The sequence below is a fragment of the Homalodisca vitripennis genome, chromosome 3 (genome assembly GCF_021130785.1).
Source record: "Homalodisca vitripennis isolate AUS2020 chromosome 3, UT_GWSS_2.1, whole genome shotgun sequence".
NCBI lineage: Eukaryota > Metazoa > Arthropoda > Insecta > Hemiptera > Cicadellidae > Homalodisca > Homalodisca vitripennis.
The window spans coordinates 111,766,930-111,783,661 of NC_060209.1; the positions used below are offsets into that span (position 1 = coordinate 111,766,930).

The following is a 16,732-nucleotide window of genomic DNA, read 5'->3' on the forward strand; positions in this document are numbered from 1 at the left end:
ATATATATATATATATATATGGTATATATATATATATATAAAACATTTTATTTTATATATATATATACATATTTTGAATTTTCATTGAAGATATTTTCCCACTATTCTCATGAAGTTTCTAATATAATATTTCGTATTTTTTTAATGATAACTTTAAATTATGCCCCCAAAGCCGTTTTTTAATTTGCTTAACTTGAATTAATTTTTTGAAAATTTCACTGGGAATAAACTCCGCTACCTATGACTTAGATAAGTAACAATGGTGAAAATGTTATGTTCTGGCTTTATTAAACTACTGGTTAGCGTCAAGTTCCAAAAGCTTCAATTATTCTACGGTCCCCAGAAGGTAACCATCTCTTCGATGTTTGTTATGTACGCGAATAGAGCAGGGGTGTATTGGATTTGATTTTTAACTTCATTATTATTAAAAATATTATAAAGACTACTTAAAATGGTGTTAGCGGATAGAAATTCAGAAAGTATTCGTAATGGGCGAAGATCTCGTGGTCCAAGTCCAAATGGTCATCCATCTGAATCAAGCAGCGAAGATGAAGGTAAGCTAGGGATGAGAAAACATTTAAATATGTAGATGAAACAAAATGTTTAAATCTACAAGATTAACTTATGACGTTTAAAGAAAATAATCTTCCTTTTTGACAATTATTGTAATTTAAATGATTTATCAAAATTTTGTTGTTGTTGAACTTGTTCAAAATTTAAATTTTACTTCCATGGAGAGAACATAGGGACTTGAAAAACTGGAGTGATATATTTACATATGTTTCAGAAGACGGCTTTCATTACTTGATATATATATCTGGTTTATTATCCATATAAAGTATTCAAAATGAACCGAATTAGTTTTGAACCATGGTTGACTATGTGTAAATACATTTATTAAATCTAGGCCTAGTCTAATTACATTTTTTAATATTTGGTTTTATTACATTTTTTGCCTAGTGGTAAATGTTTACAAATACCACTTTACACGATATTTATATATAGCTAAATGTTTACTTTAGCCACTTCTTGTAATTTTTGTTCTTTTTTATAAAAGAAAGATGCTTTGAAAATAGTTAAAAAAAATTAAAACAATAATGTATCGGAAAGCTTGGATATTTAAAATTATCTTGGAAAATGAACTAGGCAAGTAATTGAATAGGCTTTAGCACGGGCTATAACAGTACTGAAGGTGCTGTCACGTGCTTATGATAACAAACGAAAACTACATCCTTCGAAGTAGTATTTCAGTTAAACAAAATTCTACTAATGTTCTGATCCCTAGCCTAATGTTCGATAGCTAAAAATATTATGAATTCATCTAACCATTGTAGCGAGGACATTGGCCATTATTCGTGAAGTAGATTACGGGGTAGATTTTAATAAGCGGCCTACACTCGTTATTTGATTGCTATATCGAATGGTTCGACTTCTTTATTCGAAGGAAGACTGTAGTATAAAAGAGACCACCACCACAATAGATTAAATATGATTCTATTGTGGTGGTGGTGGCCTCTTATTATACTGCAACCCGAAGAATAATTTCATTTATAATTTATTTAACTTCTTAATTTATGATTTCAACTGATTGGTTATAGTCATTTTAATGTAAACAATAAGAAGTAACTAATATTTTGAGACTTTGAAAACGGCAATGAATAGGTAAATATGTGAGATATTTCTCACAAGTGACGAGAGTTGTTTAAGTAGCTTCAACATGTGGGTTTGGCTCCTCCTGGTAACACATGAGGAGAATTCTTTCCTCTATTTCACAAAATTTTAAAAAAACAACAATTAGGCCTATTATTATTGTTTTTTTTTCAATATTACTATTATATTGTTATTAATATTATCTTTATTGATGTGTTAACTCTCTGTCTTTGATCATGTACTGAGATAATATATTGTGGCAAATCTAAATGTAGCAAAGACTTGTATTCAAATCAACATAATTTTGTTTTCTGCTGCCATAATATTGTATTAGTTTTAAACGTTGTTGTTGTCTTAGATTATGATCACTTTTTTTGTGTCAGCCTTAGTTATACTTATCTGTAAAATGGAGTTCTCCGTATATAAATAAATAAATAAAAGCTTACATACTCATTGATGTCAAACTGGGTAAGTTATAAATACTATTGTAAGGTATCTTTTACATCTAAGTCTAGGGCCACAGTTGGTTTTGGTGTTTTGTAATATTATTGATAAATTTATGTATTTAAAATTGTAATGTACGAGATTCTTCTTGTTACGGTGATTTGTTATAATTCTTATTGTGTACGATTTTTACTCATCAAAGTTGGATAACATATCGAATTGTCCGATAATAGCAATTGATTAACGAGTGTAGGCCGCTTGATAAAATCTCCCCAGATTACCTAGCCTATACTAAGAATTTATATTCCTTTTCCAGGGGAGACTTCTTCCTGGACAACTTCTCCAGCTTGATATCTAAGAGTAACCGCTTTTGTGAAATGGAGGAAAGAATTCTCCCCATGGGTTACCAGGAGCCAAATCCACAATATGTTAAAGCAACTTAAACAGTCACTTGTGAGAAATATCTCACATATTTTCCTCATATTCATCGTTATTTTTAAAGTTTAGAAATATTAATTACATCTTGCTGTTTATTGCTTACATTAAAATTACTATAACTCATTGAAAAAAGTTGAAATCATATGCTAAGTTAAATAAATTGTAATATCGAATTATTCCTTCGGATAAAAACAATCGAACCATTTGATAATAGCAATTAAATAACGAGTTTAGGCCGCTTATTAAAGTTTAACTCTTTTCCATTTTTTAATTTAAATTGGGAAATAAAAGAAAACAACATTAACTTATGTCTTTTCTGCCTATTCTGACATAACAGTAGTAATATACTTAAAGTGTACTCATGACACTAACCCATATATTCAATAAGCAGAAAAATATCTCAAGTATCTCATTAGGGAAGGTAAATGTATTGAATTAATTAAGTGCGCAACAAAATTAACACTGAGATGCCCTAAAAAGTTGTGGAATGGCAAACAAGGCTAAAATAATAGAGGGAAATAGATGAATACATTTTACCTTGGGTAAAGCTGTGGCAAAAATGATGAAAAGTAAGAAAAAGTGCTGAAAAACTATTAAATTGCCCTCAAATACAGTTGGTAGATTCATTCTTCGTTTTCAAATTTCCTGATCTTTTTCAAGTGAATATTGATAACTGTTATCCCCTCCTCTTCTTCCTACTCATCATTTGTTTGTTACCCTCCATCACTTAGAAACCCTAGTTCTCTGGTCCCTTAGATCGATGGACTGGGTTGAGATATAACCTGCAATTCAAATGTCAGTAATTTTCATGCAATATAAAGTTTGTCAGTGCCAAGTATGAGAATAACAGTATAGGCTAAGTTAAATGATTTTGTTCATGATATAGCTAATATATATCAAACCTAACTGTCTGAGTGACGCGCATATTCAAGGCCCACCGCTGTATCTGATGGCCTATCATCCTATAAAAGAAATAATATTCTACCAGAGGACTTATTGTACTACCTGAGAGCCAACTGCTTTACTTACGGGATTACCTCCTTACTGAAGAGGGATTTTCTCCTTTTAGGGGGAATGTTTTTTTCAGTTTGTAGGCTTTTTGTCACTTTTATTTCATTAATATTGCTACAGTAGCCTAGTCACCTATTAGATGAGTAATAAGAGGGTTCAGAGTCCACATGTTATCACTTGCATGTGGGAAGACATCAGATCAGTCTTGTATGTGATTAGTCTATTACAAATTATAGATAAACAAGTGTTAATTTATCCTCATCTTATTTACTTAATCAATGCAATTAGGCTGATTACCCTTTGAGATTGGAGCGGTAATGTAGTCTGAACTTGAATTTAGACCGGTACCTATCTCATGCTGATCGGTTAAGGGTATTAGTATCATGGTTTAATATCTACCACATTTTCATCCACACCACCGAAGCCCGCACTGATGACCAGGAGTATATCCGATCAGTACTTTCCTGACCTGAAACCATGTCTCAGATTATCCAACTTGTCTGAACTCAGATTACGTTGGATGATTTGGCACATATTCTGAGGTCGGGAAAGTACCGATCAGAAATTCCTCTGGCCATCAGTGCGGGTGTTGGTGATGCCTCTTTGCAAGTTTTGTGAGAATGAAAAACTTCCCATGAGAAAGTACCTAAATTCAAGCTCAGATCACTTGACACTTGTTAACTTTTATATTTATAATACATATTTACCTTCTTATATAACACGCCTAATAACACGTAGTAGATAGGAACTAAAAGTGACCTCCTTCTCGCCAACATTGCTTCAATTTGTGAGACAGAAAATAAGATACTTTCTTATTAAGGACATTAATTTTTATGGTAAGTCGAATAAAGTCTGTTATCTCTAATAATGTAGATCTGGTCTCAGGTAAGAAAAACTCTTTCAAAAATAATGTCCTCCAGATAATAACTAAGCACCAAAATTATGTATAGTAAATGGTACATAGAGACGGTTATCTTTCGCACTTAGGTTAACCACCTTCTGATTTGTTGGTTAACATTTCAGCCTCAGAAAATTCATGAGTTATTTTCATATGGCCTTCTGCGGAGGTAGACTGGTTTCAGTTAAAATAAGCTGATGAAAAATACATAACTAAGCTATTGTAAAACACTGTGCCACTTTATTGAATTGTGTGCCATTTGTAGGGTAAATTGTTTAACCCTGGAAGCGTTAACCAACCCATTTGGTGTCGATTATGTAACTTTTTATAACTGAAAGTGCGATCGACACTGAAAATGTCGATTTGTATTTTACCAGTAAAGTTATTGTTACTGGTTAAATATCAGTATTATACATGAATCAAAAGCCTATGGGTTGTTTTTAATGATGAGTGATCTTTGATTTTCTTTTTTCATGTTTCTATTTTCCAATGTGTGTGGTTTTTCCCATGTGATTTTGTTGTTAACCTCTGTTCAGTGAAGATTAGAAGCAAATCGTTTTCAGAAGGTTTTTTATTCAAATTGAGCAAAGTTTTATCATACATTGTTGATTATAATACTTAAGAATGGATGGGCTTTATAGACCAATAGGTATTTAAGACATCCAATGGAATCGGACATATTTGTAGATTTAAGTACTACGCCTAAGTTCTAGTTATTGTATCTTCTTTTTACTTTTTTATTTTGAGGTATTAAATTTGATGAAATTTACTTTTTGTATTTACTTTTGTGATGTGTCTGAAGAAGATAGCATTACTATCGAAAGGCCTCGCAAAATATAAAAGTATTAAATATTGGTTTTATGTTTTAACATAATTAATTTTTAACAGTAACCAATATAAGCTCTATCTACAACATCACCATTATACTTGCAGCCATTACTCAAATACCATACAAATGCTTTTATTTTGTTTGATTTAGTTGGAGCAATATTTTTATTGAATTCATAAAAAAAGAGCTGGCAATAATTAACTCAAATTAACTATTAAAATGTTGTATTCAATAGTTAAGGTATTACTCTTACTTACTTACTTACTCCCAGGGCCATTTATATCGGAGGTGATATTTAGCCGCACCAACAAAGCTCCTCCATCTTGAACGGTCCTCTGCATCTTCCTCTGAAGCACCCACCTTCTCCATATCAGCCTTCACCTGGTTCCACCATCTCACCTTCGGTCTCCCATGGGGTCGCCTTCCTTCTGGGTTACCGTACATTACCCTCCTCAGTTTGCATTCCTCTTCTCTTCTCAAAACATGGCCTGCCCAACGGAGTCTTCTGCACTTTATTTCTCCTATTACATCCGTACTATTGTAGAGCTCCCTGATTTCTCTATTATGTTTTCTTCTCCATACCCCTTGTTCATATGATGGCCCATAAATTTTACTTAAAATTCTATTCTCGAAAACTAGAAGCTTTTTCTCATCCTTCTTATTTAGCCTCCACGTTTCGGATCCGTACAAAAGCACTGGACATATAATTGTTTTGTATATTCTAGTTTTAGTTTTGTGAGAGAGAGATTTGGTTGAAAGTTAAGGTATTAGTAATTGATAATTTGATATTATGAATGTGGTGGTAGACGCTAATTATACTGCAACCAAAAGGATGGGTGGGACAGCTGGTCTGCAAATTTAACAACACCACTTGCATTGTACATTTAATACTGTTCTCTTGTTTAAGCAACCTCCGGAATACACCAATTGATTTAGATTATTACATAACATGCAGTTAGGTTTTAGATATCAATGTACTTTAAATTATAAATTACTTCATTGATTAAATTAGTAAGCATACTTAATAATTTTTAATGGTTTTATTAAAAATGTTAAAAATACAGTTAATATATTATTATTTTCATTCAATATATTCTCTTTTCAATTTGTTTGCCCTGTTTATCTGCCAGCTAGTTACCTTATGTAATTTCACTTTATGTACCTCGACCCTATTTGAGATGTAAATTTAATTGGCTTAGCAATTGTTCAATTCTTTTGCTTTTGGATATGGCTGGCTGCTCTTGAGTAGGGGTAGATTGGAGCACATGTAGCAGGTAGTAATTTTTAGTATTATTTTTTTAACCAATAGATATATTTGCCTGTTTAGGACATATATGTTAAGGATACGGTTATGGCAAGGGTTGTGTAGGTTTAATTTATATCGGGGTAAATTAGGTTATTATGATGTAATTTTTTTCTAATTTTTAACCAAAAACATCCAAAAAGAAGAAAAAGTAAATGTGGTTAGTGTATGCATAAGTACAATTTACTTAGATGGATATTAGTTTATTACAAACATTTATTTCCCTAAATTGTAGCAATCTTGGCGCACATAAAATAAACAAACTTCTCTCCTGATAATTAATATTATTTAATTAAATGCTTAAACCTGCTGGGCCTACTTGTTTTATATTTTAAGTCAGATAAAATTATGGGTTTATCACAGATTATGAATAATTGTTCATGGTTTACATCTAATGGAAGAGGAATCCGCTTAATAATTCCACAAATTTACTGAATACGACATTTAGCCAAGAAAATTAATTACTATCCTATTACGCATTTGAGTACCTAGCCTATCTCAATTTTATGTCAATTATAAAACAATGTCAGCTTGGTTAATAGGGTATGGTACCTGAGGTAGTCTGAGACGTGATCATCATATTGGTTCAATGTTTACCACATAGTTTACCATATATACTAGTTTACTGTATAATTATTTATTTATAATTAATAACTAAATAGAAAATGATGTGGGTGGAACATAATTAGTAGATACACTCAGACTAATCCCTTAATTAATTTAACACATTACCGGTTTATTAGTAATGTTACTGGTGAGTTACTTGTTTTTCTCCATTATTTATTACATTTGTTGAAGATTTTCATTCATTGACGGTGGAGAAATTGTGAATTAGATATCAATAGACCTGTCCAGTTAATTGCTTTATTGTGATGGTGTGGTTATTTTGTTCTGCTTCTACTTGTGGGTTTATTTATTATCTATGACCTTTATTATCACATTATGTTTTCAAGTTATTGTTGCAACTCAACCATAATAGGTTTTATAAAAATAATGTGAAACTAGCCTAAAACTAAAACTATAACACAAGCTATAGGAAAGAAAGCATTGGAAAAATACAAATAAATAAATATATTATGGTTATGGTTTTTGTAATAGATGATTTAGAAGGGCTTCTAATTGGCTTGTCATGTCTGGTATGGAATGTAATAATAATATGCCAGTTGTTAACAATATTGCAGATAGTGATGTAACAATTGCAGCAACTGTTCATTCAATTTAGTCTAGTAACAGCAATGTATAATTGTTGGCTTTTAAAATTTGATGCAATCATCAAACCTACTTTTATGTTTGATCAAGTATTTCATATTACCTTTGGCCCTTTATAATCTGGCAATGCGGCAGTCTAGCACTCCAGTAATCTGACATTTTAATGGGCATGGAGCAAAATTCAAAAGCTACTATAACAAACATCACAGTTGTTTCAATAGTTCAACATTTACATTTACTGTGTTGGTCTTACTTGCTTTGTTAATTGCCATTACACTTAGTGTAATAGTTAGTGCTTAATTATATAAAGGTGATAATTCACTAGGTTGAAGTGCAGTATTATTGATTACCAGATAGCGATTTTAAAGACTAGTGAACAGTTATTGGCAAGTAAAGAGAGTGTTTTAAAAACAAATTGTCTACAAATATCTTCTACATCTATATTTATAATCTTTTATACATCTCCAGGAACATTAATGGACTTGGATGAGAAAACATACATTGCTGCGTACCAAGCTAGTCAAAAACTTAATTTCAGAGGTGTTTATTAAAAAATCTTTGTAGCCAGGTTGAAGTTGCTTCAACATTCCCATTACCAGTTTTTAGTGATAGAAAAGTTCTTATAAAATTTTAATTTTAATTTAGGCGTTTTTTGAGGCATTTATCATTTTCACATTTTTATTCAACATATTTATCAAACATTTTGAACAGAGGGTGGTTTTGGATTCTGAGGGTCATGTAGGGTGAAGTTATGTAGAAATGTTTAGTAAGTGAGGGCGATTGCAATAGGCTGATTTTGTATACAACATCTACCTAATAGGATGTTTGTTATCACTATTTATAATGTATCTTTTTTTTATTCCCAACACTAGGAATAAGCACATCAGATACTTAGATAGAATCATTGCAGCTCTAGTAGTTTTCCTGTAGCATTTACTAAGGTTACTGAGCTTCAGAGAACCTTAGTAATAGTTTTTTTCAAATAACCGAGAGGGCCAGCGAAACTTTGTAGCCACATAGCCTATTGTAGCAAGAGATTGTACTGAGTCATTCTCAGTGACTTAATCTTGAAATTTTGCCGCTTTCGAAGATGAGATGATTATTCGAGAGATCTTTAACAATCACATAGTGTCAAACACTGAAAACGTAAAATATTGGCAACAACAATTTATAGGAGAGTGAGAATTGTTGTACACCAGTAATATTGATTTGTTCACAGTAATAGACCAATTTGTTTTTATCAGTGCCATGTTTATTATCATTCTGACACTTGTGTCCTACTCTATCAAGGTTCGCATTAAGAAAATTTGATATAGTAAAGATCTAGTAAATATATACTTTTTTAAAGTATCAGGAAGATTACATAGTTTATAGAATTATTTAATACAATATTCTTTTACATAACAGTCAAAAGTGGTTCTCCATAAATAATTTAAAAAAATTATAACAATGTGTGCAATAAAACTACGGTAGGCTACATTAACAACTCATTTGTTTTTGTTTAGGTGAAAAGATCCGAGTCGGTCGTGACTACCAAGCAGTTATTCCTGAATTTGTTCCAGTTGAAGGTATGTAATCTTATAACTTTTCCTTAATAAAAACTATGTTAAATAAATGTAGGCCTAGTTATAAAATAGCATTATTCTATTGTTTTTTTGTGTGAATTAACCTACTTAAACTAAGATATACCTTATTAACTGTTGTAAAACATAAAAAAATTACACATGCCAAGATTTAAACACAGCAAAATCAGGTCTAGAATAGGTCTGATATTTTAGTACCCTTCTTATAATTTTCTTCTTAATCTTATTTGTTTATCTAGCATATTAGCCTATGCAATACAAAAGACTGTCAATAACGTATTATAAGATTACTTTAAGATTACGTTCAGTGTAAAGTATCCATCAAATAATACTCCAAGGTCATAGTATATAACCTTGTGTGTAGTTTTATTAAAATATTGATAGGCCTTATAGGTTTATATAGATAACATGCATTTTTCTTTGTATGCGCTGTCTAAAATCATAGTAAGTTGGTGGTTTCTATCAAATGTAGTTTTACTTAAATATAAAAAGTTTAAAATATGTTTACGAATAAAAAAATGACAGTAAATTTTACTGAAGTTAACTTTTTACTTGACAATAAATAATTATACAAAGCACAAATTGTTGGATAACTAACTACTTTAAGCAGAGTTTTTACTAGTTGATTGTCAAACGTTTCATTTTTAGTCTGGACTATCTGGCAATTATAATAGTTGAACAGTAGAATTGAAAAATATCTTTATTAAAGTGTTGAAGATGGTTGGGTTTTTGTTTGATATGCCATGTAAGTTCACAATAGTAGTTTCATACAATCAATTTAATCATTAAAATTAATAAAGGCATGCCACTTAAAAGGTTTATATAATATTTTAGAGTGTACACATCTCATGGCATGATTATTTTATGAGCTGTTTTAAGTATTCTCTAATAAATATTTTAAAATAGTACGGCTCTAAAACCAAAAGCAGCACAGGTGCTAGAATTGTGGGGGTGAGACATGCAGGGAGCTGGAACATGAGAGAAAGTGGAGGTTGCATCTGGGTATGAGAATGAGCAGAATGGTACTAGAGTTGCCTTCCTCCATGGTGATGTCTGACCTTCTCTCAGTAAGTAGATTGATGACTTCTCGGGTTATAGGTCTGATTATGGAACATGCTCACCTGAGGAAGCATCTTCACAGAGTCGGCATCCTTTGGGAGGATTCGCTCTGTAGCATGTGTGATGAGCAGGAGGAAACTGCTGAATACCTGCTCTTTGATTGTCCTGCAATAGGAAGGGAGCCATATGCCATCTTTAGTAGTTTGCACAAGGGTGGTGAATTTCCCCAGGAGGACATAATAGGCGGTTTGTGGTACTGCTGAAATCATAGACTGGTAGGCCTCATCGTGTGCTTCTGGGGTGCGCAAAAGGCCCTTGAGGCTTAAGTGCATGGCAATAGGGCGCCCCCATAGAAGAAGAAGATCTGTGTTAGTAATATTTGGATGCCACTTGTACAGTTGTGTGTAATTTCAGTTATATTGCTAGAGGTGTATTATTATTTATACAAGGAGTATATATATGAGTTGATGAAAATATGATATTTAAAAAAATACATGTGTTTGGTGTTTTAGTACAGTAGAACCCCTCATATCCGGCCTCGGGTTTACCGCACCTCGGTTTATCCGGCCACTTCCCGGAAGCCAATATCGAAATTTATTTACCACGGCTTGCGGACGCGCAGTTGCACAGTGTTATTTTGGTGTATCTATTTGTTTACATTTTCCTGTGTTGTCCTCAGTTGAGCTAATAGGTTTAACCTGTAAACAGTTTGTTGATTATTTCCAGTACGGTTAGTACATTGCAGTACAATTGTTTTGTTTCGTCAAGTGTTGTGTACTGTAGGTTGGTTTATCCGGCCGAATCGTTATCCGGCCAGGGGCTCGGTCCCGTGGTGGCCGGATATGAGGGGTTCTACTGTATTCTCAATAGTACAGGCCTATCATTTTATACTTTAATAAGTTATGGTTTTTCTGTGTGTAGGCCTAAATGTAAATTTTATGATGTCCATGTAAGAGATTTTAAAATTGTGTTTCTATTTTGAAATTATGTTTAATTTTTTAATTTCTGTTATTTGATAGAGGATGTGATAAACCATAACGTGGATAGCCGAAGTAAATAAATTGTTTATTTTACAGAACGGAGGTTAGAGCAATGTCCTGATCGAGCACTGTTGGTGTGGTCTCCTACAATAGATATATCTGACACAAAATGTGAGTACGCATTGAATATTGCCTAGCTTAGTTAAAATTTAATGAAGCTAAGCTGGGTCATGAGTTGGTCTTATGAAGCTGTATAGTTGATAAGAAAAAGCTGTGCACTTGCATTTAATACATTTGTTAGAGAACTGGGATGAGAGTATGGTATAGAGTTACATAATTTGATATAGCCTTCTAATGAGATACTTGTATAAATTACATTTTCTGATAGTTCTTATGGTATTAGGACAACATTCGTATTCAAGAGTAGAAAAGAATTCCCATGTTTCATCAGTCCGTCAGAGTGTGCTATGAAATGACCTTGAGTTTTCTCCTTTCTGCCATTCTCAAAGGCTGTGTGAGAAAAGATGATGGAAAATTAATTGTTAAGTATATTAAAATTTATTACGGCTTCCACTAGCAGTCACTGATGCGAGCAGGCTGTGCAAGATGCGTACAATGAACAATGAACGGAAGGCGATGTTTTGCTTCTATGACATCTGTGTTGGTGCACCGTGGTTTACACGCTTATGAACAAGAAAGAACATTGTACGGTTCTATGTATGTCTTGTCTTGATACCTGTAACTAATGCTGGAGATGTTTTGAGGTTATGTTATAGTCAGATTTGATTTGGAATGGCAGACATTTGTAAAAGAAGCATTGGAAAGGAATTCATTTCAATGAGATTTTAATATTGGTTAAAAAACAAAGAATGCTACAGATTTAATGAGGTTGGTTCTTGAACTAGAACCAAATTAGTTTTCTAAAGATAATTTGATGGGAAAAGTCATTTGTTTTATAAAAATTAAAAAATCCTACTATTTTTATTTGTATTTTAAATGAAGAGAAGACTTAATTTTATATAAATTTTTACAACAAATGTAAAATATTACTTTGTAACTGAACTGTTTTTAATGAAACGAAACCTTTTCATAAAAATCTGATCTTTTAATTATTAATATTAATCTTTTAAGCTTCTAAATATTTAACAATAGTATTTTTATTCAAATAAATATTGGTTTTGATGGCTAAAGTATTAGAAAACTTCAGACTTTTTTTCCATAAGTATTATCATTGGAATAACCGCTGAAAACCAATGCTATTAATAAGTGCTACAGGACAAATACTTTTGCTAAAGAGTCTAAAGAGCTTGGAAAATTTTTGCTAAGAAAGTTTTTATTCCAGCTTAAACCCCACTTATAATTCTATACTGTTTGCGCCATACTCCTTGCTATACTTGTATACTCTTTGCTACCACATACTAGAAATCTATTAACTGCAATAGCCCTCAATAAACTGTAAGTTAAATTTAATTTTACTTTTTTAAAAGGCTAATTAACAACTAGTATTTAATATTTATGATTTTAATTAGTTGATACTTTTTTAAATGTATCTAACACTAGTTTTGCACTTTTATCGTGGGTCTATATTAAATGTATAGTAGTAATGAATGTAAAAAATGTAGTAATTCTAATGCACTAACTCTGTGATATAATGTTGTAAACTATGGTAAACACTACCTTTTTTCAAATAAAAATGGGTGCGTGATTTAATATTGTAAATACAAAGTAAACGTTTACATAAAAAAATATACGCTTCATATTGTTGGGTCAAAACATCTGAATTTACATCATAAATGGTAGTGAAATAGGTCAATTTTATTCTGTTTAAATAATGTTTCCTTTGAGGCAAGACAATTTTTTGCCCATGTGCATATCTAATTGAAGTGTTAGATGTAAAGTTTATTTTATTAATTTGTAAAATCTATAATATAGAATAATATGAAATAGCAAAATTGATTTTTAAATAGAGAAAATTGATTTTGTGTGAAAGTACAAGATTTAGTTATTTTTAGTGTAAGATTGTTATTTTTTTTTCTTTTGAATGTTGATAGTAGTAATATATAAAGTAATGTTCGTTACTGGTATACCAAATGAACTATACTAATTTTTTTGTATTTACTATTGTGACAGTGGATGAATACATTTCACTTGCCAAAGAAAAGTACGGATACAATGGAGAACAGGCATTGGGCATGTTGTTCTGGCATAAACATGATCTGGAAAAGGCTATCTGTGATCTGGCAAACTTCACACCATTTCCAGATGAGTGGACAGTGGAGGACAAAGTACTGTTCGAACAGGCTTACCAGTTCCATGGCAAGAGCTTCCACAGGATAAGACAAATGGTGAGAAAATTATATTTATTTAGGCCTAAGTGGGTTTTGTCTGTTATCCATAATAAAGCTAATATTTTATTTTTAAACTTGTATGTAAAATTGGATATTTTGACCAATTCAGTTTTTTCATTACTACAGCAGATTTGGATATTTTAAAAACGGCTAATTAGAAATATTGAATAGTGCACATTTTTGTTGGTCTGTTGAGTTTTGATAAAGTTTACTGTAATTCTTAAAATGTGTAGCACAATAAAGTGTTTAAAAAAGTCACCCGTACAAACATTTGAATAATAATTGCTTTTTGGATACACAATAATGAAAGTGTTTATTTATATATGCAAGTTTTTAACCAATTGATGAATTTAGCAATGGACTGACTTCATGGTTTTATATAAATAATTGAGTATAATATCAATTTAAATTGAAAAATTCTATGTTTTTATTAGTTGTATTAAATGAAATGTAAACTATAGTTATTATTGAGTTCAGTCTTAAACATCCTGTATATAATTAAACACATTATAATTAAGTATTAAATATTTTGTGTGCAATGGTGGTGACAACCAAGCAACTCCACTGAAACTTGGTTTCCATAATATATTTCTTTAATTTTGTATTATTAAGAGAAATATAAAACAAGGGAACCAAATCCACGTGGCTAAATATATGATTGTAACATTTAATAAAATGTGCAATAATAATAATAATTAAAAGACTGTCAAACACTTTTAGGTAGCAAAAGCTCGATAAGGCTTCATAATAGATTACTTAACCCTGCAAGTGCTACTATCGCACTGTGCGATATGTTCGAACCACTTTAAAGTGCTACTATCGCACTGTAGGATATGTTCGTTTTTGTTAAGTTGCCGTAAAATGGTTTTGTTTAATTATTTCGTAATTTTCATAGTACAACGTAGGAGAGATTTCTCTATGCTCTGGCTCTATTTTGTAAGCCTTTGAGTAGAATGAAAAATAACAGCTGATTTTGTCAGCTGTTGCCGCGTTCGCCACACGGTACTTTTTGTTGTAGTTTTCGTCTAGGTTAGTTATCGTTCGGTGACCCGCGACATATTGTTTTGGTTTGTGTTATTATTCACTGTTCGATAGATTCTTGCTTCTTGTGTGTGTATTTTCTATTTTATTATGAGTTGCTACAGTGCCTTAGAGCACTTCAGGAGGCCTGTAGGAGGAGGCAGAAGAAAGAGGGTAGCGCAGCAATCAGAATCTGACTCCGACTAAGTTTTTTTAGTCATGTGTAAATATGTATACATATGTACAGGGTCTGTATAATAAGTAACCGGACTGACTTCAGGAAATTTTTTATTGGCAAAATATGTACAATTTTTCTTTAGAAATCTTCAAAGTAGTCCCCATTGGAGTTTTTTTTTTTTTTTTTTTTTTTTTTTTTTTTGTTCTCTTAGGACAAGAAGCTTATAAATTGCACTTAGTCCTGTAAGGACCTTTGCGCTGCTTCCGGAGTGATAGAATATTCAGGATGGGTAAGGTTAGGGAGTAGGGGCCGCCTCCTATCGAGATCCATGAGGAAGAATTAGGGAATTAGGGCACTACATCTCAAAGTCATCCCGGAAGAAGGGAGGCCAGCTGTGAACCAGCCTCTCCAGTCAAAGTAGGCAGGGGGTGGCACACCCTTGTTGAGGTTAACAAGAGCCTCTGAGGTAAGGGAACAAACCCCACCAACTCCAACAGCCATCCTCCACAGTAGGCTAGACCTATCGAATTGCCCATGAATCCCAGAATCTCAACATTTGCGGTTAGTGATGTGCCGCTACTGGACATCCATAAGGTTGCCCAGATTGAAGTGGCACATCGGTTTTTGCTGTGCCCAGTGGTGGGTTCAACTGGTAGGTATAAACCAGCCAGAAGTGAAGTGATCCCTGCTGGGTGCCCCATTGGAGTTGATAACACGCTGATACCGTATTTTCCAATCCCTGAACACTCCCTGGAAGTCGGCAACCTCGATGTTGTCTAGAGCCCTTGTCGTAGCACGTTGAACGTTTTCCAGAGTCCCGAACCGCGTCCCTTTAAGGTGTCTCTTGATCTTGGGGAACAGAAAGAAGTCCGGTGGTGCCATATCCGGGCTCTAAGGATGCTTTGGCATCGTTGCCATCAACTGTTTTGCCAACTGTTCGGTGACGAGCAGGCAGGTGTGCGACGGTGTATTGTCGTGATGGAGAATCCACGAATCGGCAATCTCCGGACATACTCGGTGAACCCGGGCGGTTAGTCGACGGAGCACCTCTCTGTAGTACTGGCCGTTTACAGTTTGACCGGGTGGCACAAACTTTTTGTGAACAATGCCTTTCACGTCAAAGAAAGCAATGAGCATCGACTTCACCTTCGATTTGCTCATGCGCGCTTTTTTCGGTCGTGGTGACGCCGGTGTGTGCCACTCCGAACTCTGCCGCTTCGTCTCAGGATCGTATTCAAAAACCCACGTCTCGTCTCCTGTAATAACGTGGTTGAAAAACTCTGGTTCGGTTTGCAGTCGATCAAGGATTTCCGAAGCGACAGCAATACGACGCTTCTTTTGCTCATCAGTCAGGTGTTTGGGTACCAGCTTCGCGCAGATCTTCCTCATGCCCAGATCGTTCTTAATAATGTTTTGAACGGTCATCTTATCAATTCCGACCTTATTTGCGATAGCCCGAATGCTCAGACGACGATCACTGTTCAACACATCACGCACTTTTTGCACATTTGTGTCCGTGTGACTCGTTGATGGAGGACCGACGCGCTGTTTGTCATGGACGTCATCGCGGCCCTCCCGGAAATTTTTGTGCCACTGAAACACCTGAGTTCTGGACAGAGCATCCTCACCGTAAGCCTCTTGAATCATTTGAAGAGTTTCCGTGGCCGTTTTCTTGAGTTTGACACAAAATTTAATGCTAAAATGTTGCTCGATCGTACTCTCCATTTTCACTCCGACGGGGTAACTGAACATGCACTCCGCTCTCGCTCGATACTAACTCTC

The 16,732-nt window shown here is 33.4% G+C and overlaps 1 protein-coding gene across 2 annotated transcripts in view; it reads left to right on the plus strand.

Moving 5' to 3' along the window:
• The first annotated feature begins 344 nt into the window (after positions 1-344).
• LOC124357314 (REST corepressor 3-like) overlaps positions 345-16,732 on the plus strand; it is a 58,323-nt gene continuing 41,935 nt past the window's right edge. For both annotated transcript variants that reach the window (XM_046808988.1, XM_046808989.1), the window contains exons 1-4: positions 345-554; positions 9,288-9,350; positions 11,501-11,575; positions 13,535-13,749. In XM_046808988.1, the coding sequence (XP_046664944.1) occupies positions 452-554; positions 9,288-9,350; positions 11,501-11,575; positions 13,535-13,749 (456 nt within the window). In that variant the 5' untranslated portion in view covers positions 345-451. The remainder of the gene's footprint in view (positions 555-9,287; positions 9,351-11,500; positions 11,576-13,534; positions 13,750-16,732) is intronic.